Below are 24,240 nucleotides of genomic sequence, written 5' to 3'. Positions count from 1 at the left end.
TTAAAATTCAAATATCTTTATTGTCATCATACTAAAATAAAATTGTATAAGGCTTCTCTCACAAATCTTTAGTGTACAAATATAGAGATCAGAACTTGTCTTTACTGACACACACATCATTTATTTAAGATACACATAAGCTCTATTACAAAAACAATGTTTAATATAAGAAATAAAGCACTGCGGTTGTTCACCTCTGACAAGAATTTAAGTCAACATAGATCTTCTTTCCATTCAATTCCATCCATATAAGTGACAACTGGTCAAGTGGAGAAGAAATTTCCTCATGGGGGCCTTGAGATATCACATTCAAGGGGGCAAAAACATGCTTCGAGAACCCTGACACTGACCTTTGAGCACCAAATTTGAACCAGGTAATGGAGGCATACCAATATTACTTATTACACTATCAAATGCATTATATAAAAACAGGTAGTGTGACTATTGTATTCTGTGCAAGTCATTGTTGCCTGTGGTTCTGAAGGAGAATTACTTTACATAAATGCTGTGACTCACAATTGGCTTCTTTGTTACTTCCACTGTGCTGCTTTGTTTTTCACTCCCAGGCAAAAACAATAAATGCAAATTAACTGAAATGTTTACTTCTGCAATTTCAGTACTAAGAATTCAAGTTCCTGAAATACGATTGGAAGAACAGGAATGATGGAGAATTGATAAAGTTGGACATTTCTGTATCATTTGTTAGTGACCATGTCACCCACTACTACAATCTAAAACTGTGATCTTGCGACTTTATCAGTTTTATGTTGCACAGGACTGCAAAAAAAACACACTGAATAAGATTTTTTTAGGATTAAAAAAGGATAAGATACATTTATTGATCCCAAATACATGCACAGTCACACTACATGCAGATGATGGAAATTTGTCCTCTGCTTTTGACCCATCTGGTGGACATAGCAGGACACACAGAGCAGTGGGCAGCCATGTACGGCGCCCGGGGAGCAGATGTTGGGGGAGTAAGGTGCCTTGCGCAGGGGCACTTAGACAGTGGGGGTAGGGAGAGTCCTTTTTGGACACACACACACACACACACACACACACACCTATCACACACACCAAAATTATCAACCCTAACCTGTTAGTGATTCCTGGTGCTCCATTTACCTGATACTAAGACAACTTGTCATTGTGATGCCACCCCTTAAGTAAACAAGTTCACTGATCTGTGTAACACAATTTGCGCTGTGTAACTGATTTGATTGGCAAACCATAACAAACCATTTTGCATCTACTCTGTGGACATTTGATTGTCTATTACACACACACACACACACACACACACATACACACACACACAGCCATGTCTTGAAAAGTTCTGATGTCATTGACTTAATTTCCTAGTTACTTAATCTAACCCTGTACCATTACCCCTACTTGCCAAATCCTAAGCTTACACAAACCTTGATGTGTGTCTTCACAATATAATGTAAAGCATCACATTCAATGGGGACCTGACCAGTTCACATAATGTGACTGTGTAAACAAGACAGAAGATGTAACAAAATAAAAGAAAAACATGATCATTCATACGATCAAATCATTCATTAATTCCATTTATATGTTACATTAACAAAAAGTATGTAAGACTAGATAAATCGTTTTATGCTAATTGCATCAGTGTTGTTGTGAGCAATGCTTTGACTAAATAAAATCTATAATTTATGATTTAAATAAATGCTCATCTTTCCTTGTTTGTAGCTGCAATGAAGAAAAGAAAATTGTGTTATAGTTGGTTTGCCAACGCCGATCATCAAGTGTTGACGAAGGAGTGCGATACACCCGATTCATTAGATGACACGTTGTAACCATCTGGAAAAACATTCACAAAACAACACAATTAGGTTTGCGGTTACAAAACAGGATTGATATCAAAGAGCATTTGTGGCAGTGGGGATTTGAGCTTTGGTGAGGTCAGCATGCTAAAATGCTCACATTATGTTGTCATGTTAACGACGTCTTTGCTCATGTATTGTTTCGATAATTCCTGATTTAGACCAAAGTACTGGACTGACTGAACACAACGACCTGGGTAATAATACAACTTAACCCGTGTTTTGAAAGCATCTGTCTTTCTGTCTAAACTGTTGCTATACCTCTTCCTCTTCTCCAGTTGCGGAAAATGCCCAGTCCGTTTGATGATGACATTCCACCGCTGGTGCTCTAAAATAAGAATATAAGCAATTACTTGATTCACCAAAATATTTAAAAAACATACCCAGATTCTCCCAAACAAAAAACAAATCCATGTGATTTAGAAGCATGTTCTTACCCTTGTCCCACTTCTGGATGTCTGTGACATCAATGCTATTTCTGTCCGCACCTGAAAAGATAATCCTCAAAAATAAGCACATAAAACTCAAATAGGTTTGTTAAAAATAAAACCTTTTTAAAAGGTCATTAATGGCCAAATTCAGCTAACTTGGCCCATATTAATGACCTACTGAGCTATTTATTTTGTGTTGGTTACATGGGTCTTTCAAGCCCAATAGGTCTTACAGTGGACCAAAGATTCCAACCACAGCAAAACATGAAAATGAGCCCAATTCTGCAGGGCAATCTACAACCTGTCCTGGGAAACTACAAGAAAATTCAAAGTTAATTTTAAACTTGACTTAAATGTGGAGGTTTGACATACGCTTATGAAAAAGTTAAATATTGTGGCAGTTTTTATTAGTTTGGCAGAAAAAGGCATAATCAAAAGGCTAATAATCTGTTAGCCAATAGAAAATCTACAATTAAGCACTAATTATTTTCATTGTTTTCCTCTAATTGTACGGACAGAAGATCAATTATTGCAGTCGTTTTGTAAATCCTCTCTAAAAACCAAGGATTATATGCTGGAAAGCCCCTTGTGTTTTCTTTTTAAATGCAACCTAACTTTACCAAAGAGATATTAAAACCGAAATGTCTTTCTCTGTGCATTATATTCATATATTAAACCTTAGGAATTCAATGTTAAAGATGTAAACATGTGGATTGTATTTCAGAATGGATTTTGCCTTCAATTATCCAAACTTAGATTTTATGTCAAACTTACCCTTTTGTCCAACAGTGTTCCAAACAACAATATGAAGAAACCCTTCATAAAGACAAAAAGTGGTATCAGGTAAGAGCATGATTAAGAAGCCATAAAATAACTTAAATGGTGTGTTCACAAAAACGGGGCACAAATTGAATGAATTTCATAAAAACACAATCGGAGATGCGTCTAGACGCAATTGTGCGTCACATTTGGAGCCCTTTACGTTCGAGTTGAAACATTTGAACTCAGGCGTCAAATTCGTGAGACACGATGTCGTGTCATCCTATTAGCGGACTCAGTCCTGTCACTGACCTAAGCTAGAGAGTGATCAGAGTAGTCACTGCTCAGCCTCAGGGAGGGCTGGAAAGCTCCAGTAGGAGGCAGTGACAGTCCCCGAGCTTTGTGCTGTACCGGTTGGGCTAATGGACCCACACACAACGGCACTGATTTCCCCGGCATTTCAACAAATGTACAACACTGCAATGCTTCAGATAGTAGTCATCTTCTCTCCCCTAATAGAACAGGCTAATACTCCCTGTTTGTGTTATTTAGACCCAGATTAAACAGAAATCATCCCTCAGCATGTTTAGGACGTCGCAAAAATGTGTACCTTGTTTCGGTGTGAACACACCATAAGAGTATTAGCAAACACTATGATTTTACCTGCAGTGAATTGAAGAATGCAAATGAAATATGGATTCCTATGTTGTGTGGGTCAGTCATAGTTCCAACTCCCAGACCCCAAGTTAATCCAAAAAATGGTGTGAGGAATGCCAAAGTCCGAGCAATAACCACAAGAGCGTTCCTCTCTGCGGCCTGTGCAGCATCTACCACTGCCCTTCTCCTCAACATTTTGTACAACACCACAATCAGGATGCCCAGGTTTATTACCACTATAATCAGTGCAGGGATCACAAATGCCAGTAGAGCCATGGACTGATTCCAGTTGAGCCAGCAGACCCCAGTTTCTCTGATGTAGGTGTTTGCGGGTGCAGTTACAGCTATGGTTATGATTACAATGATGAGGGGTGCCCCATAGCCTAGACAGAATCCGATAGCCAACAAAGAATGCTTAGACAAATCCCCGCCAAACACACTGACTGTGCGGTAGAGCAAAAGCAGAGCTGAGGCTAACATCCAGAAAAACATGGCTAGGTAGAAAAAATGGATGAAAAAGGTAGCTGCAGTGCATGCTGGTTGGTTTTTCACTTCCGCATCTGAGATGGCTGCTGCAATAATAAACCAAATGTTTGCAATCAGGAGCGACAAAGCAATGTTTACAATGGACACATGACGCAAGTAGGGGGTGGTCTTATTTCGAATTTTTCTCCATATGACAGCTTCAATGATGAGGCATATAACCAAGGAGGCCATGGATATGGCAACTCCAATATAGGTTATATAATCCAATGGAGGGAAATCAGGAACAAAGGGTGACATAAGGATGGAGAAAGAGGTCAGATGGTTGCATGTGCAGGTGACAGTATTGTTAACGTTGAATGTCAAATTGCAGCCCTCGTCGTCCCATCCTCCCAGGCCATCGAAGAGGCTGAAGTTCCAGAAAACACACTGTGGGTTTCCCAGAGTAATGTTGATGATATCAAAGGCAAAGGAAATATTATTGACGGTGGCAGCGGACTGGACAAGCACGACCTTCCCATTGATGAAATTGAGGGTTGAATTGACTTCGTCTCTTGCTGGGAGCACGTTATCCATTGAGGAAAATGTTATCACAGTGATCGACTCACTTCCTCCATTAGCCTCTGGTATGTCTATCTCCACTGAAGAATTAAAGTCACCACTGAAGGTGTCTGTGAATGTGGTTTTGTTCAAGAGAATAGAAGGTGTAACAATCTCAAAAGAGTTACTGTTAATGTTACTTGTTATAGTCTCAAGAGACAGCAAAAATAATGAGCTGGCAGTAGCAGCTTTGCGGACGTTACGTTTTGCTACTGAGCTCTTTACAGTGGAATTGGTGTTTAGAAAGTCCCATCGTTGCCTTGACTCATCTGCAGTGAGGACACCTGCAGTGAGTAGGACATCCTAGGAGAGAATTGAAAGGTAAGTGGACATTAGGTGATGTAAAAATACAGTATATATTTTGCATACATATATTCTTTAGGTCATGTGTAGAGTATATCTCTGCAGCAGACCGCTTCACATACCTTCATTTCAGTTTCAGTTATCAAGATATTTAAAGATGATGTCGTGCTTGCTACATTATTGAATATTGTAACGATGGCATTAATGTTGGCCGATGATTCAACCACTTTCTCTCTGAACTTCAGAGTGACATTTCTGAGTTGTTTCAGGAATGCTGCCAGTGAATTATTATTCAGGAACTATGAGATGAAAAAGAAAAAGGGTTAAGATTAAGTCAGTCCTGTATGTATACAATTTTTATTTACTGATAATTGGGTATAAGCTTTTATCCGTTAAGGGCATGTGGGTATGACCAACTCAGTTTATGCAGTGATGTTTGTTGCTGTCAAGGGTCACAGTGTGACACAATACAGAAGTTAAGCTGAAAATGTAATGATTGGGAGGTATACAGTATGAACTGTTGAATTAAAGTGAGCTTCACTCGTGGGCAATTATTTGAGTTTCTCTCCATGGAGCAGGGGAGTGAAACCTAAAGGTGCCATTATGGAAAAGAAGTTCACTTTCTTTCATTCAACCAAGATGCTGCTAATTTCTTGTTGACTGGATTAATGTAATGCACTTTTCAGGGGCCTCCCAAACAAAGCCATAGAGACAAATTTAGAACTCTGTAGCTCCAAGAGGAGATAACACATTAGTGAAGTTAGCTCCTCTGCACTGGTTACCCGTAACCCACAGGATTCACTTTAAGGTTCTCCTCCTTACATACAAGGTTCTGAATGGGCTCGAACCAAGTTATTTAGCTGACACTCTAGGTGACGATGTCTCCTCTATAACTCTCATAGAGATCATCTGCAGCAAATCTATCAGCAGTTCTCAACAACAGCAACAAGAAAATCAAACATTCAGCTTTTGAAAATAATGCTCCAAATTTGTGGAACACACGGCCGCTAGATATCAGAGAAGCTAGTTCAGTGAATGTCCTCTAACTTCAAATAATGAAGACACTTGTGTGTTTGTGAGGGAGGACAGTATGACACTATTCAGTATGCCTATTTTCATTCAAGGATGGTCTTTAGTTTAAGAGCAGGACTTATTGGTTCCAAGTTCCGATTTTGCCCTCCCTCAAATTCCTGCATTTACACTTGGATTATTTTGTGCAACAATGTCTATCAAAATCCTCCAACCAATTAACAAAATTGAATTCTCCAGCTCTTGTTGTGGGTGTGTTAGCCGTGGAGAGCGGGAGTACATGAACCCGGAATAAGAAGGAGAGCTACATTACCTCAGACTGGTTAAGCAGCGCCTGAATTTCCTTTAGGATGCATTGGTCTTCTACATCTTTCCAGTTTCCATTTCTCTGACACTCTGCTATCGTTTTCCCCACCTCAGTTGAATTGCAAGCACCGTCAGCCCGGTCACCAAGATTTCCAACGCCAAACTTAATTTCATTGACACATAAGAAGTCTAAAGAGAAACAAATGGGTTTTCACATCACTACTTGTAATCACAGGAAAAACATTGGCCTGAACCTGTATTAAATATGCTTCTAAACACTTGTGTAACCCTTACCCCCCGTGCCGAACTCCAATGTTATTTCATTTTTAAAATCAGAGAAGTTTTTCGATTGACAAATGAACTTCTTCGTCGGGGTTGGACACGTCTCAATTTTATGTGTATATGTGATTTCAGGACCTGTGTATTAACATTAAGGAAAACACTCACACGTCATCAAAAATTACCGCCTTAGAGCTGCATCAATATGTAAATGAACTCCTTTTGGGTTTGTTGGCGGCTTACCTTTTTTGGATCCAACATCTTTAAACTCAACCTGGTAGGGGCTGTTGACAGAGCACTTCAGTAACACTTTCTTTTCTTCCTCACACTTGACCCTTATTTTCACTGGTGATACTTGGACTAATGGTTCGTCCTTATAAGAGAAAAATTTGTTGGATTTCTGTCTGAAGATGTTTCCTTCTTCCAGCCTACATTCGTAGCTTCCTGAAAATAGAATGTAAAATCAATGGAAAACCACTTTTGCCAAAATACTACAAAAATATATAGCGATATTGGATAACAGTCCCATCCAGTGACAAGGCAACAAAGCAAAGCAGGCTTAATTTAGCATTAACACAAGGTAACATACATCCTACCTGTATGTTCTATAAATGACATGTCGTTTACATTTTTGAATATAAATTGAAAACCAAAATATATCTTTTAACGTAATGCCCAAATATCCAGACACTTTTTGTCTCACAATCGATTACATTACTAAGAACACAAATTACAATGTCTTTTGTTTCAAGTAACTGAAAACACAATCACAAATACAAACATTGCCAACGACATTTCAAAGTAATCTGACACAACCCCTAAATGGCAGTTGGTTACAATTGCCACACAGCCGATCAGAGTTATGTAATTGTTTACAGTAGGTCAGAGCACAAGGAGAACTTGTAGACGGCACTTGCATTGCAAATGTGAACGATTTGAAAACAAGACGTAATGAGACGACATTCAAATCATCTATTTACTGCAACAATGGATCTATGTCTTACCATTGTCAGTGGCAAAAAATTTTGACACTGTTAAAGTTTCACTTTCGCTGTTGTTCGAAAAAATGTGTAGACTATCTTGAAGTATTAACTCGCCATCACGTCTCCACTCTCTGGTCCAGCTGCCAGTGAAACTGAGATAAGGTGGTATTGGACCACAAGTCAAAATCCCCCTTTTTCCAAAAAAAGGCTGATCAAACTTTACATTTGTTGGGCCTTGAAAAAAAAGGAAGACCAGGCAGTTAATATACAGTCATCTGTACACATTGTTACAAAAATATGATATTTTATGCCTACCGGGAACCGACTTACTGTCAAAAATCATAAAATAGTTTTCTGCCAGTTTTGAAAATATCCCAATTTTTAATGCTTCGATTTGGGTTTCTTCAAATGCAGTTGCTGTGATGCTGTAATCTACGACGGTGCTTCCACTCCTGTGTTATATGATATAATTCCAAAGAAAATCCAAATTAAAAACAGCACGGCAGTCATTTTGTCTGATGAAACATGTCTGTAATGCTTGGAAAAAAAAGAAAAAAAATCCTTAAAAAATCCTTCTGCTTTGTTTATTAGAGGATATAAATGCACAACGTACCTGTTATCTTGCAGCACATTGTTAATTTTACTGAGCTACAGCAGCCTCAAGTGGTGATCATTATTTTGATTCTGAGTGTTTCTAACTGATCCAGAGTCTACATTTGCAGCAATAGACGACAGCTAGGGACAGCTCAAGAGAGATGTCTACCATCTCATCAAGTCACACAGTGAAAAAACAGGCGATTTGAGTGTAGAGTGAGAATGAAAGTGAACAAACAAAAATTTTTGTCAGAGGTGAAATGTATTCTTCTAAAATTAAGATGTGACTTACCTGAATCCTGTTAACGTAGCTGATTTTAAGGTTGGGATGTGCTTCCTACTTTGCTTTTGAATCTGTTTGAAACAGTGACAAAGTCTGCTAGATAATAATTCTACAATATATTAACATCATTTAATGAAAACAATGACTTACAGCGGCATTAACATCTTGATAAACTCTATTGCTGTGTTTGTTGAAGGCAGGATCGTAGTCCAGGGCCATGGTAAACGAGAAATTCCTCTCGACATTTGGCTCTTGACATAGAGAAAAAATTCCATTAACAAACACAACTTTAATGGCTGCATTATATGTATAATAACACTTGTTGTCGTAGTCAGCAGGCATTTCCATCGATGAATAAACAGATCAATTAATATTTTCTTCTTTAAATTTCCAGTAAGTGTCTTCAAGAACTAAAAAATCCTCTGAACATAAAAACAAAAGAAAGGGTTTCTCATACCAGATGTTGGACTTGGAGTTGGAGTTGGGGTTGGGGTTGGGGTTGGAGTTGGGGTTGGGGTTGGGATTGGGGTTGGGGTTGGACATGGAGCGATACCTGCAGAGCAACATAAGACATTAAATAACTTCACCACAGTTTTCTGACATAAAAAACAATATTTTTAATAATGATTAACATCAGATCACCTTAACATGACATGGTCCTTGTACTACGAAGCCAGATTCGTGGTTATCGAGATATATTTAGGGTAAATTCAGAGTTTCAGGTCATACGAAGCACGTTCACTTTTTAGGGTAAATCACCATGGTAACTTATGATGAACAGCTAACCGGTTCCGGATCAGGTTAAACGTGACATCGCTGTTCTTCGCAGATCCTGTGGGTCTCTGTATGGATTGTTATGGATTGAGTCTTTGAAGAGGACAGTGGTCTTCTGACGCCAACAAAATCCTTTTACCTACTCAGATGAGGGTGTTTATGAAAGATATAGATCCTCATCACACAGGATGACAAACCTTTCGCAGCTGCCGGAGCCAAACATTACCAACCTGACACGTATATGAATAATGTGCTCACAGTAACACAGACTGTCTGCATTGATCAACGTTTCCTTACTTGTGGGAGTTACTGATATTTATGGACTTGGTGTGTTAGCGGCGGGATAATCACAAATTAGTCGTATATTTTTATTCTTCTCTTGAAGTAAGTGTATCCTACGAAATTAAATAAGTCTTTGCAAATGGGGGATAGATAGATAACAGATTTACTTTGTGACAGCCTCCCTCCTCTCTCTCTCTCTCAGACACTTGCGCAGTCAGCCCTCACCTGACTGAGACTACTGTTGCACAGTGCCAACTTAACTTTCAGGGGAGGATAAGGGAAGTTTACTTAACCAAATGGTTGGTTAAGACAATACCCGTCACTAACACACCCAGTACATCTAAATCTCTCCCTGTTTCCAGATGCACCAGATGCATCTTGTCACTTAGATATCAAATGCGCACAGTCACGTTCCTGAAAATAGATCCATATGTTTTTTTTTCGACGAGTAATTGCAAATGTATCCACCACAGTGTGTCCTCAGAGTCAGTGAAGACAGTGTCCATCAATCAAAGCTCATTAGAGAGGCTACATCATGTGATTAAATTAAGCTTTTCATCTCTCATCCAAGAGGCTTCTTCTGTTCAGCTCCACAGGTCTTGTTAGTAAAGAACAAATTCTTTCCTCCTTAATTTAATTAATTTACACATTCACAGAAACAGGGGTTTTCTTTACCATCTTTTCTTCCTGCTTTAAGCAGCAGTCACTGCTTTTTATAGTCTGGATGATGTGTTTGTTCTCCTCGTATTTTTATTATACAAGAGTTTGATCCTCGCTGTGAAATATGAGGCTCTGCCTAACTAGGACTGTGATGGTTAGGTTAAGTTCCTCTGGATCTCGGAAAGATACCCTGGGTATGTTGAACTCACTTTGTAGTACAGACCCCTGATGCTAAACAGATAAGTCAATGCAACTCTAACCATTTATAGATCAACACCACAGATTGTATATAAAGATGGACAATGCTCCTTCACTTCCTCCCATTATACCATCACTGCAATCATTCATATTTAGAGCCAGAATAGCTTTCAGAGGATGGACCCACAGTTGAAAGGCCCCATCGATACACGTTCATGACCAATCACGAGTCAGTCTGGCAGCCATAATTAGCTCGCTTTCTTCAATTGCATCGAATTAATAATTAAATTCAAACTTAAAGGAAACATGAGCATTTGAACAAACATCAGTGTGACAAGAACTACCTTAAACGTTTGTTCTGACCTTTGAATTCTTTTTGGGGTCCATGCCCCAGACACTAACATGGATTAGTCATTATTAATGAACATAGTCCTGCCAGCCACCAGGTGGTGATCAAGCATATTTTGCTTCAGGTTTGGGAAGCTGTCATATTGTCCATCTTTAAATAAAGTCATTGGTCACCACCAGTAGTACAGCCAGGCAAATACAGTAAATATTTATTTGTTGTCCTTTTTACTGAGAGCACCACTTTTATAAGAACAGCTACTTAACACTAATGCTTACTTGTGATTGGTTCACACAACCTTCCATCAGAAGGAAGTCCATTTATGCATCCACAGTTCTGTGTGGTGAGGTTACCGCACACACCATAGGTCTTACACTGGTCACATGACCAGACAAACTGATCCTCACACTGACACGGCAGACCTCCAGTTGAGTTTGGATAACAAACTTTCATAGAGATAAGAAAACATCAAGTCACAGAAAATAAATGATACAATATATATGATAAAACATCTCTAAAACAGCTTCACAGTTTATGTAATGAAACAATCTAAACAAGAGTTCTCACCTGTGGTCATATTCACTCCTGTTACGTTCAAAGTCTGATCGACAATGTAGGGGAATCTGAAACTTTTCAGAGTTTTTCTGAAAACATCAAGGCCATTTAATGATATGGTGGAGACTGGGATGCGCAGCTCAAGGACCAAATCAGCGTCCACAGTGCCTGTGGTGAAAAACAGGAGAAAACCCATCACACAGGTCTGTCACCACCATAAACAACAATATTCATAACTTTTCACTGCTATGAGTGCAGCCATCATGACATGGATCATGTTGATCAAAATGTTGGCTGTGCAAACTATTTTAAACTATTTGTTCTTTTGCTTGCGTTGAGAGTTCATGGTCTATAGTGTGTAAGTTGTATGAACCTAGAAGTAAACATGTACATTTCTAAACCATTCAAAGACTCATGGTTCTAAAACTACGAGAGTTTTTTAATGTTAAGGTGCCAGTAACGGTCTTCAGATATACACACATCCTTTACTTTACAATTGAGTGAAGGAGGTCTTGTTGTATTTATCCCCGGTAAAAAAACTAATAAACCTTAGTAGCAGATTAAGTATAATCAAATATCTTCTTATGTTTTAAATGTGTCATATGTTAATAGTATAACAGTGTTAATCTTTTTTTATTAAACGTGTGGTATTAATTTTACAAGGAAACATGATAGAAACCTGCTGTCTCCACATCACAGATTATTTCAGTCAACTATGAACTGAAACCAGATATTTGATTAAAGTTCTTTTAGTTGTATCGTCCAGTTAATGTGTCCATGTACTAAAAAATCCTCTGAACATGAAAACAAAAGAAAGTTTTTCTCATACCAGATGTTGGAGTTGGGGTTGGAGTTGGGGTTGGAGTCGGGGTTGGGGTTGGGGTTGGAGTCGGGGTTGGGGTTGGAGTTGGGGTTGGGATTGGGGTTGGGGTTGGACATGGAGCGATACCTGCAGAGCAACATAAGACATTAAATAACTTCACCACAGTTTTCTGACACAAAAAACAATATACTTTTAATAATGATTAACATCAGATCACCTTAACATGACATGGTCCTTGTACTACGAAGCCAGTTTCGTAGTTATCGAGATAACTTTAGGGTAAATTCAGAGTTTCAGGTCATACGAAGATCGTTTACTTATTAGTGTAAATCACCATGGTAACTTATGATGAACAGCTAACCTGTTCCGGATCAGGTTAATTTGGAGATGTCATATCAAGAAGTAAAACGTGACATCACTGTTCTTCGCGGATCCTATGGGTCTCTGTATGGATTGTTAGAGTCTTTGAAGAGGACAGTGGTCTTCTGACGCCAACAAAATCCTTTTACCTACTCAGATGAGGGTGTTTATGAAAGATATAGATCCTCATCACACAGGATGACAAACCTTTCTCAGCTGCAGGAGCCAAACATTACCAACCTGACACGTATATGAATAATGTGCTCACAGTAACACAGACTGTCTGCATTGATCAACGTTTCCTTACTTGTGGGAGTTACTGATATTTGTGGACTTGGTGTGTTAGCGGCGGGATAATCACAAATTAGTCGTATACTTTTATTCTTCTCTTGAAGTAAGTGTATCCTACAAAATTAAATAAGTCTTTGCAAATGGGGGATAGATAGATAACAGATTTACTTTGTGACAGCTTCCCTCCCCTCTCTCTCTCAGACACTTGCGCAGTCAGGCCTCACCTGACTGAGACTACTGTTGCACGATGCCCACTTAACTTTAAGAGGAGGATAAGGGAATATTACTTAACCAAATGGTTGGTTAAGACAATACCCGTCACTAACACACCCAGTACATCTAAATCTCTCCCTGTTTCCAGATGCACCAGATGCATCTTGTCATTTAGATATCAAATGCGCACAGTCACGTTCCTGAAAACAGGTCCATATGTTTTTTTCGACTAGTAATTGCAAATGTATCCACCACAGTGTGTCCTCAGAGTCAGTGGAGACAGTGTCCATCAATCAAAGCTCATTAGAGAGGCTACATCATGTGATTAAATTAAGCTTTTCATCTCTCATCCAAGAGGCTTCTTCTGTTCAGCTCCACAGGTCTTGTTAGTAAAGAACAGATTCACATCTCGGTAATTCGACTAATTAAATATTATTATGTCGTGTCAACGTAGTATACTTTTCCCCAAAGTGACCATGGGGCTCCTTAATTTACACATTCACCGAAACAGGGGTTTTCTTTACCAGCTGTTCTTCCTGCTTTAAGCAGCAGTCACTGCTTTTTATAGTCTGGATGCTGTGTTTGTTCTCCTCGTATTTTTATTATACAAGAGTTTGATCCTCACTGTGAATAATGAGGCTCTGCTTAACTGGGACTGTGATGGTTAGGTTAAGTTCATCTGGATCTCGGAAAGATACCCTGTGTATGTTGAACTCACTTTGTAATACAGACCCCTGATGCTAAACAGATAAGTCAATGCAACTCTAACCATGTATAGATCAACACCATAGATTGTATATAAAGATGGACAATGCTCCTTCACTTCCTCCCATTATACCAACACTGCCATCTTTCATATTTAGAGCCAGAATAGCTTTCAGAGGATGGACCCACAGTTGAAAGGCCCCATCGATACACCTTCATGACCAATCACAAGTCAGTCTCAGCTGGAAGCCATAACTAGCTCGCTTTCATCAATTGCATCTAATTAATAATTAGATTCAAACTTAAAGGAAATATGAGCATTTGAACAAACATCAGTGTGACAAGAACTACCTTAAACGTTTTTTCTGAGCTTTGAATTCTTTTTGGGGTCCATGCCCCAGAAACTAACATGGATTAGTCATTATTTATGACCATAGTCCTGCCAGCCACCAGGTGGTGATCAAGCATATTTTGCTTCAGGTTTGGGAAGCTGTCATATTGTCCATCTTTAAATAAAGTCATTGGTCAACACCAGAAGTACAGCCAGGCAAATACAGTAAATATTTATTTGTTTTCCTTTTTACTGAGAGCACCACTTTTATAAGAACAGCGACTTAACAGTAATGCTTACTTGTGATTGGTTCACACAACCCTCCGTCAGAAGGAACTCCATTTATGCATCCACAGGTGTGTGTGGTGAGGTTACCGCACACACCATAGGTCTTACACTGGTCACATGACCAGACAAACTGATCCTCACACTGACACGGCAGACCTCCAGTTGAGTTTGGATAGCAAACTTTCATAGAGATAAGAAAACATCAAGTCACAGAATATAAATGATACAGTGTTTGATAAAACATCTCTAAATCAGCTTCACAGTTTATGTAATGAAACAATCTAAACAGGAGTTCTTACCTGTGGTCATATTCACTCCTGTTACGTTCAAAGTCTGATCGACAATGTAGGGGAATCTGAAACTTTTCAGAGTTTTTCTGAAAACATCAAGGCCATTTAATGATATTGTGGAGACTGGGATGTACAGCTCAAGGACCAAATCAGCGTCCACAGTGCCTGGAAAACAGGAGATAACCCATCACACACGTCTGTCACCACCATACACAATAATATACATTACTTCTCACTGCTGTGAGTGCAGCCATCATGACATGGATTATGTTGATCAAAATGTTGTCCTGTGCAAACTACTTAAACTATTTGTTCTTTTGCTTGCGTTGAGAGTTCATGGTTTATAGTGTGTAAGTTGTATGAACCTAGAAGTAAACATGTACATTTCTAAACCGCACAAAGACTCATGGTTCTAAAACTACGAGAGTTTTTTAATGTTAAGGTGCTAGTAACGGTCTTCAGATATACACACATCCTTTACTATACAATTAAGTGATGGAGGAATTGTTGTATTTATCCCTGTTAAGAAACCTTAATAAACATTAGTAGCAGTTTAAGTATAATCAAATATCTTCTTATATTGTGAATGCATTATATGTTAATAGTATAACAGTGTTAATCTTTTTTAATTAAAAGTGAGGTATCAATTTAACAAGGAAACATGTTAGAAACCTGCTGACTCCACACAACAGATTATTTCATTCAACTATGTACTGAAACCAGATTTTTGATAAAAGTTATTTTACTTTTATTGTCCAGTATGTGTCTCAATGTACTTAAAAATACTCTGAACATAAAAACAAAGGACAATGTTTCTCTTACCAGATGTTGGGGTTGGGGTTGGAGTTGGAGTTGGAGTTGGAGTTGGAGTTGGAGTTGGACATGGAGCGACACCTGAGGAGCAAAATGATACATTAAATAACTTCACCACAGTTTGCTGATAGAAAAAACACTGCACTTTTATTCATGATTAACGTCACATCACTTAAACATGACATGTTTTTAAACAGATAAGTCAACACAACTCTAACCATTTATAGATCAACACCATAGGCTGTATATAAAGATGAACAATACTCCTTCACTTCCTCCCATTATACCAACACTGCCATTTTGCATATTTAAAGCCAGAATAGCTGTCGGAGGATAGACGCACAGTTGAAAGGCCCCATCGATACACGTTCTTGACCAATCACGAGTCAGTCTTAGCTGGCAGTCGTGACTAGCTCGCTTTCTTCCATTGCATCTGATTGATAATTGGATTCATACTAAGTGTGACCAGAACTACCTGAAATGTTTGTTCTGAACTTTTACTTTTTTTTGGGTCCATGCCCCAGAAACTAACATGGATTAGGCATTATTTATGACCATAGTCCTGCCAGCCACCAGGTGGTGATTAAGCATATTTTGCTTCAGGTTTTGGAAGCTGTCATATGGTCCATCTTTAAATAAAGTCATTGGTCACCACCAGTAGTACAGCCAGGCAAATACAGTAAATATTTATTTGTTGTCCTTTTTACTGAGAGCACCACTTTTATAAGAACAGCTACTTAACACTAATGCTTACTTGTGATTGGTTCACACAACCCTCCGTCAGGAGGAAGTCCATTTATGCATCCACAGTTCTGTGTGGTGAGGTTACCGCACACACCATAGGTCTTACACTGGTCACATGACCAGACAAACTGATCCTCACACTGACACGGCAGACCTCCAGTTGAGTTTGGATAGCAAACTTTCATCGAGATAAGAACACATCAAGTCAAAGAATATAAATGATACAGTGTTTGATAAAACAGCTTTAAATCAGTTACACAGTTTATGTAAAGAAACAATCTAAACAGGAGTGCTCACCTGTGGTCATATTCACTCCTGTTACGTTCAAAGTCTGATCAACAATGTAGGGGAATCTGAAACTTTTCAGAGTTTTTCTGAAAACATCAAGGCCATTAATTGATATAGTGGAGACTGGGATGTGCAGCTCAAGGACCAAATCAGCGTCCACAGTGCCTGGAAAACAGGAGATAACCCATCACACACGTCTGTCACCACCATAAACAACAATATACATTACTTTTCACTGCTGTGAGTGCAGCCATCATGACATGGATCATGTTTGTCAGTGTTGTCCTGTGCAGTGCTAGTTTCCTGATGTTTTTCCGTCTTACCTGTCTCTCATGGACTAATTTGGACTTTTGGCTGATTTGTTTTGTTTCTGGGGCTTTGACATTGGTCTTCTCAACCCAGCATCAAACATTTTTTCCTTTTGAAAATATATGAATGCACTACATCGCTTTGTCTCTAGCATCATATTTGGGCTCCATCCATTCGAAAAAGGGCAATTGGTATTCTGATACCTTGTAAGCAAGGCATTCATGGTACACCAGCACCAGATGATTTTTTAATTGAATTTATGCCGAGCAGAACAAAGATTTTCCCATATAGGAGGTGGCTTTTAGGACATGAGCTGGAACAGTTTTAATCAAATAAATCAATTTGTAATCAAATATGTGCTCGATTGTAGAAACCTGGTGTCAGCCCATGGCAAATTGTTTTTCTTCAGGTATGTCTCGAAACCAAATTTTATCAAAGTTCATTAAAGGGATAGTTCACTGAAAAAGGAAAATTCACCCAGTATCCACTCACAACTATGCCAATGGAAGGGCGGGTGAAGTGTTCCACAAAACACAGTCTCAGGGGGTAAACAGGGTTTTCCGCCTAGGCAACCTCTTCAGACACCTCTTCAAATAATTTAAACACAGCATGCCTCCATACTGCTTTTGTGGTGTCATCCAAGTGTTTGCAAGCCTCTACATTCATACTCGACTAAAAACGGCATCATTTACAGACTGTTTTAAGCCTAAAAGTACACTACCGGAAGTGGCGATACTAGCGGAAGTAGCCACAAGAACGTGCACCCCGCGTGTGCCCTTTGGTGAGAAGGTATGCGGTGTTCCGTGTGCCTGAGGGTACGTGAATGCACCTCAGAGAAAGCTATCAAACACGGTGTAAATGATGCCGTTTCGAATCCAATGTGATAGTTTGTGCTTGCAGACACGTGAACGACACCACAGTATGGAGGCATGCCATGTTCTTTCTGTTGTTTTATTGGGTCTGAAGAAAGAGGTCAAAAATGAGTTAAATTGTATTGGATTCGGCTGTAGCACTGTTTTCACCCACACTTCCACTACCATAGTGGTGAGTAAATACTTAGAGTATTTTTATTTTTCAGTGAACCAGCCCTTTAAATTCAGGCTGAAGAAATTAAGGAAGTATTGATTTTCAGTCACATGTGGTTTATAGGCACCTACTCCCAACTCAGGATCTTGGGCCGCTCAAAGTAAGTGCTCACTCTGACCGTTTTACTATATTTATATTATATATATTTATATTTATGCATTGGTGTGTGAACACGAAGAGACATTTTAATATCATTGTCAGCTGAGGTGCTAATTTAATTCATGTTCTATAACCTACTGTTTCAACAAGAAGCAACCTGTACTTGCAGTATATCTGTTCGGGTAAAAATCTATACTTTCCCCCACTCATATATCGAATGATGGTTCACTGATGGAAACAGGAACAATATGTTAAATTCCTTTGCTGCTAACCAATCAGGCATACCTGGTGGGGTGGAGATTGTCTGGCAGTATTGGCCATCAGCTGGAAGAGCATTAAGGCATCGACACGTGTCACCGATGATGGCATCACACGCTCCATAAATAATGCAGGTATTATATGACCAAGCAAGGTTCTCTTCACATCTGCACTGGAATGCAGTCCCATTTGAGTAACACACTGTGTGAAGAAACATTAGCACATCACATCAGGGTTTAATGACATGTTTAGTATTTAGTACACATTCAATGCTGTAGCAAACAATGGGGAAATAACAAGGAGGGCTTTTATACCTGATGTGGCTTTAATGTTGGTAACTAAAGCATTACTGTCGTTCAGTGCAATGAAAGGGTTTGAGCTCAAAATAGCTCTGAGACTCTCCAGGTCAGACAAGTTCAAAACAGCTTGGAATACGTACTCAGAGGAATCTAAGGAAGCTGAGGGGACATAAAATAGACATAAAGACGCATCAATAGTCAATATTGTTTGCTCAAATATGCACACAGACAGTAGGTAGGGACTCTCACTAACACAGTTCTTACATTCCCTTGATACCATCACAGTGTGACTCACCCACTCTTTTTTCTATGGTATGACTGCCTGAAGCTTTTGTATCCATCAGTTCCTGGAAAAATCCAATTCCATAGAACAATATCAATGAAAGTAATTATAACATATACAAATTCTCCATTTATGCAAACAATGCCCTTTTCTCCGTATCATGTGACACAGTCCAAACTGACATTTAGATTGAGGTCGGGAGACTGAAATTGCAAAATTACATTTGACACAATGTCAACTAATAATGATCTGAATTTATTTCGAAAAAGTTTATTTTCAAAGTTTAAATATTGTGGTTTGCAGTTGGATAGATGATAGTGTTAACCTCTAGCTGCAAAATCATATTGCTGCTTTGACAAGTTCCTAGGGAACTGTAGCTTATATGCACTAATGTGTTAACTCACACTAGCATGGGGGGTTGGGGTTGCAAATTTTTTCAGGTTTGAGCAATGTCCCCTCAAAATGTATGAGCACGTCCCTGTTATCAAATATTGGATCATGTAATATTTGATGCAGAACATGTGCTTTAGCGCAGTTTGGTCATGAGTATTTTTTTTGTTTCGATAATATTATTATTTAACTACTGGATCAGAATAAATCCTGTGGCACAGAGCTACAACCTTAAGTGATTTTAGTTCATGCTCATTGTTATTGATTAATTATGAATCTTACCTTAATGAAAATATTGAGAGATATTCTGTTTCCCTGATGAGCCAGACTGTAGATAATAGCCAGAAGAACAATCACAAATCTTACAGTCTTTGGTAATGCCATCCTGACTGGAGAGAAAACACAGTGTTTTATTCTTATTAAATCAGTCAGAGAAAATGTACACATCCATTTAATACTTATATTTACCAAAAATATAAACAGCAGGTGTATTTCCATGAAATGTGACATACCTTATGTTCCATGAGCTGAAATGAATGACATTTTAACAAATTTATTCAAATTTTCTACCAATTCTCTACCAGTTCTCAACCAAAGAAATTAAATAATGTTTGAAATGTTCAACCTGTTTCAACCCTTATTGTTCCACTTATTACCTAACCCAATGCACAAACAAGAACAAGGTGACACCCATCTATATTAAGCACTGATTTTTGTGTATGTGTGAATTAACTCTGAAGGCTATTGTTAGCATGAGTCATTCACAGGGCTATGACGCCGTTGGTTCTTTCTTATTGACACTGTCAGTATACTAACCATTTGCTGTCGTGCCAAGGTCACTCCTTCCTTTGTAAGGTACCTCACAATGAAAATCCTGTGATAATGGCGTCCATGCTGTTGAAAGTTGTGCCAAATTTAAAGAAGTGCCAACAGTGCATGCATAAGCACACACATGCATGCAAATATATCATGAACAGAACTTCTTAATCCCGGTGCAGGGTCGGTTGCTATGTGGGCCTCTTGAGCGTCTCTCTTTTAATTATTTCACAAGTTTCAACAGCATGGACACCATTAACAAGCATTTTTAATTGCGAGGTACCTTACAAAGGAAGGACTGACCTTGGCACGACAGCAAATAGTTAGATTTTGTTAAACTCACCTCTTCACTGATTGTCATCTGCTGAGTTTCTGTTGCTGGGCCCTTAACACCTGGTTCCTGAATTGAATCCTGTCATTAAGTGGTCAGCACAGCTGAGTAAGGTATATATCCAAGTTCCAAAAGGCAACATTTTGTGTGCATTGGACTTCTCATTCAGGAACTTTGTACTCTAATGAAAATTCATCTAATTGGTCATTTTCTAGAACACTGAAAAAATTGATATTGGCTGGCTGTCCTATTTACTTGAATGCAAAATGTATTTTGTACAACACAATTTCATGTTAGCATGATGACCATGATTACATTGCATCGGATTTGTAAAATATTCAACAATTTCACTTTGTTAAGATTCAGTCACGTTCATATGAACTAATATGTGCGAATTTCTGCGCAAGAAGCAAGGCAATCATCGCGAGAGCACACCTCTATGAGACATCACGAGAAAAGAAAATACAGGAAGTAAGGTGCGTAACCGTTGGTGTTTGTCAGGCGCATGGAAAAGGTAAAGGAAAATCTGTTTCCATCCACTTATAAGCGAGCTGAATATTGTTCAGAAATCTCATCAGGTGTTAGTCTATTAATTTTCTCATGAGGACCCAACAGTTTATTTGTAACTCGGTGTTAGTGGGTTTTAGCCAACGTAGAAAGTCGTCTGCCACACATGGCGAGTTACCAGTGTTTTGTGTTGCTAGTTGTGCTTCTATAACTTTAAAAATAGATACTCAAATACTTTTACATAAGTAGTAAACTGAAGAAAAACATTAAATCGTGGGAGAAAGGAATATAAGAAATGTGACAAATCAGCGGCTACCACAGGGAAGACGCTGCACCGTCAAAGGCAACGCCAAAACACAAACTGCCCATGTACTTTTAAGACATGGAATACTATGCATTTCATTTAAGTAGAGTCCATCCTAAACAAAATTCCCACGAGCTGCTGAAACTGTCAACATTCAGTTGTATGTTATGTTAGGTGTCAAGTAACGAAGTACAAATACCTTTTTACCTTACTTAAGTAGACATTTTTGGTATCCATACTTTACTGGAGTATTTATTTTTCAGACGACTTTTTACTTCTACTCCTTACATTTTCACGCAAATATCTGTACTTTCTACTCCTTACATTTTAAAAATAGCCTCGTTACTCCTATTTCATTTTAGCTTGTTTTCATTCTGGTTTGTCATTTTTTTGTGAGATATTAAACCCCCCTCGAGCGAGGAGAGTTTGAGCTGGGTGCCCGCCGTACGCGTGGGATGACGGCCAGTCCGAGGGGCCACCACACAACCGCACTGGAGAGTTCCGAAAAGGAGGGCAAAGCCAGAGCTGCGTGCGGCGTGCGGCCCCGTCCTCTAAGCATTCGCCATCCCCCCGCAGCCGCTTTTGCGGCTGAACAAAGCCTATCGGTAGTGTTGTTGTACATACAGGATTTAGTCCAAAGGTCTCATGGTCTCTTCCAATAAAGGTTATTGATAACATTCCTCTGAAGTTTGACTTTTTGCACTATTACAATACTTATTGGCAACTAGTTATCATGTCTTCCGCTCCAAGAAAATACATGCTAATGCTCAGTAGTACACATATGGTACTTTAATGTATTTACATAAAAAAATTCCCCTTACATTACTTTTACTTTTATACTTTAAAATTCACTTTGCAGTTAAAACTTTCCAAAGATCAGCTCTTAAAACATTTGGAATGTATTTGCTTTGATTATTTGAAGATAGTTGGTGATAGCTGTTTTACATTAATAGTGTAAATATGACATCTACTATAGAAAATGGAATATAAGGCACATAAATGAAATATGATTTTGCTTGAGGATGACTGAATTCCTCTGGAGGGTGTGAAGTTGTTGGATGAGGTCAGGTATGTGCCTTTTGCAGTGGCAATGCTGATGGCGCTTGTGTACACTCTTAACCTGAGCTACCCAAGAGAGCTAAAATACACCTCTGAAGCTCTGCAGAAGATCATTATGAAACTAGATGGAAACAAACTTTCTGCAAATGTGCAAGCTCTCAAAACATTGCTTTCCTGTTACTAACCAAACAGGGTTAGGGTTAGGGTTACCCTAACCCATTGTTGGCTTATATGGAAAAATGTCCCTTACTGTGGAATGTTTAGTTTTTTAACTAAGTTAAAGTTACATTTTGTTGGCACTTTAAAAATAAGCAAAGCAAACAAATTTCAGAAATTTCAAGTCTTGTAAGCAGGCTCATTGAACCTCTGGTTCTAATAATGAACTTGTTCACAGTTAACATTCTAAATCCATCCTTTAAAACATTTAATTGTGTTTTGTTACGGTTCACATTGTTTGCACGTAACAGCTGTTGTTTGAATTGATTTTGATTAGATCATGGAAAGTATTTCCATGATCGTCACATGCCTCCGCACCATGGGCGACCGGGCCTTTTGCTCAGCTGCGCCCCGCCTATGGAACGGTCTCCCTGACCACCTGAGGGCAACACAGACCCTAGACTCTTTTAAGACTGGCCTAAAAACCTTTTTATTCAAGAAGGCGTTTTTACTTTGAGTTGAGTTTTTATTTTTTTATTTTTATGACTTTGATTTTAACTATGTGGCACTCTGAGATTCTCGGATGAAGAGTGCCTTACAAATAAAATGTATTATTATTATTATTACGCAAGCAAATGAGTTTAGTATTTTTCTTTGTTGTAACAGGTAAAAATAACAATAAAATGTCAACAGTTTTCTTTATTGTCGTTCTATAATTTCAAAAAGGCTACGAACTACAGTTTTCATATAAAAAGTATAACTATATAAAACGTTATAAGCTGTTTTATCAAATATATTTTGCGGCTCTATAGACATTTTATTTGGGGGAAGAGGAGCCAAAATGGCTCTTTTGTTACTAAAGGTTGCCTACCCCTCTGTCAGACCAACATAATTGCTTAATACTGAAAGAAACCCATTTAATCATGCGGAAATAATTTTCATGATTTTGTGATGTAATGAAGTTAATTCAAAGAGTTCTTTTTGTTTAGTGAACATGGCAAGACGTCATTGATCCCCCAAAAATTTATGTTTTTGAAAAAGCCATGTTTAAGATTAAAATTAACTATTCAAACCAATGCATCACAAGTGAAAGTAAGAAAGTCATCAGACACTGAAGATTTTTTCATCAACCGTCCTTAAAACCTAAAAAATTACACATTATGCATTTTGGACATCAAACATAACTTTACAAGACGATAGAGTGTCATCACCATGACCCTTTAATTTAGCAACTACAGCTCGTCAGATATTTTCTTATATCTATTCTCCAGACAGCATGACAAGATTTTATAAAAATGAATTATTTAATAAATTAATTGTGCTCAAACTTATCTTACCCATAGTATTAATAAAGGAAATATTAGTTAATACTTTATACTTCCTGTTAGCACCAAGATGCTTCCATCTAATTAATTAAATTTGAAATAGTTTCGATGCAGGTATCTGAGCGGGCAGATATTTTGCAGTTTCTGTAATATGAAGCATCAAGAGGGCATTAGAGGACTACTGTTTTCCAAAAGGTACAACAAGTAACGTGAAACAAGAGTACAGTTTGAAAGTGCTAAATTATTCATTTACCTCTCAATGTCTTCTGGCTTCTTGCTCTTGTCAGGAGGGTATGATCCTTTTACTGGACGTGGCTGTATGCAGACCAATAATAAACATACAAGAAAAGGCTTGGTCTTACTGGATTACTGTGAGTCACACACCTGTCAAACAAGTTAGGTGCCATGTTGATGTGCCAGTTGATGATGCAGTAGCTCGCTGTTTAATTGTCGTGATTGTGATCATAGATTCAGAGATGTCTCTTTTTTTGTTC

General features: G+C 38.5%; 1 protein-coding gene across 8 annotated transcripts; it reads right to left on the bottom strand.

The window, feature by feature from the left end:
* On the bottom strand, positions 1-24,145 carry LOC128460298 (adhesion G protein-coupled receptor F5). 8 transcript variants are annotated; one of them, XM_053445419.1, is made up of 29 exons: positions 24,000-24,145; positions 20,408-20,476; positions 19,761-19,775; positions 19,531-19,637; positions 18,871-18,922; positions 18,591-18,734; positions 18,304-18,477; positions 16,534-16,689; positions 16,247-16,414; positions 15,502-15,573; positions 14,689-14,844; positions 14,402-14,569; positions 12,208-12,327; positions 11,391-11,546; positions 11,102-11,269; positions 9,021-9,116; positions 8,714-8,814; positions 8,573-8,634; positions 8,017-8,138; positions 7,708-7,920; positions 6,947-7,147; positions 6,719-6,841; positions 6,432-6,613; positions 5,212-5,388; positions 3,710-5,089; positions 3,062-3,103; positions 2,294-2,344; positions 2,118-2,184; positions 1-1,833 (listed from the first exon to the last, which is right to left on the bottom strand). In XM_053445419.1, the coding sequence occupies exons 4-29, from the start codon at positions 19,630-19,632 to the stop codon at positions 1,775-1,777; spliced, it is 4,512 nt and encodes a 1,503-aa protein (XP_053301394.1). In that variant the 5' UTR covers positions 19,633-19,637; positions 19,761-19,775; positions 20,408-20,476; positions 24,000-24,145; the 3' UTR covers positions 1-1,774. The 8 variants fall into 8 exon arrangements, with proteins under 8 accessions (XP_053301394.1, XP_053301398.1, XP_053301395.1 ...); XM_053445423.1 differs by having other exon boundaries at positions 19,531-19,633; XM_053445420.1 differs by lacking the exon at positions 19,761-19,775.
* Positions 24,146-24,240: the final 95 nt, after the last annotated feature.

The sequence above is a fragment of the Pleuronectes platessa genome, chromosome 17 (assembly GCF_947347685.1).
Source record: "Pleuronectes platessa chromosome 17, fPlePla1.1, whole genome shotgun sequence".
Lineage (NCBI taxonomy): Eukaryota > Metazoa > Chordata > Actinopteri > Pleuronectiformes > Pleuronectidae > Pleuronectes > Pleuronectes platessa.
This window is presented reverse-complemented; position numbering and strand designations above follow the sequence as displayed.

Bases quoted from the DNA above. Each gene is read 5' to 3' on its own strand.
- LOC128460298 (XM_053445419.1), bottom strand. From the start codon at position 19,632: ATGGCATTACCAAAGACTGTAAGATTTGTGATTGTTCTTCTGGCTATT. The intron at 14,845-15,501 runs GTAAGAGAAACA...CCTGTTTTCCAG, and splicing joins AACCCCAACCCCAACATCTG to GCACTGTGGACGCTGATTTG. The intron at 11,270-11,390 runs GTGAGAACTCTT...TCTCTATGAAAG, and splicing joins AGGAGTGAATATGACCACAG to TTTGTTATCCAAACTCAACT.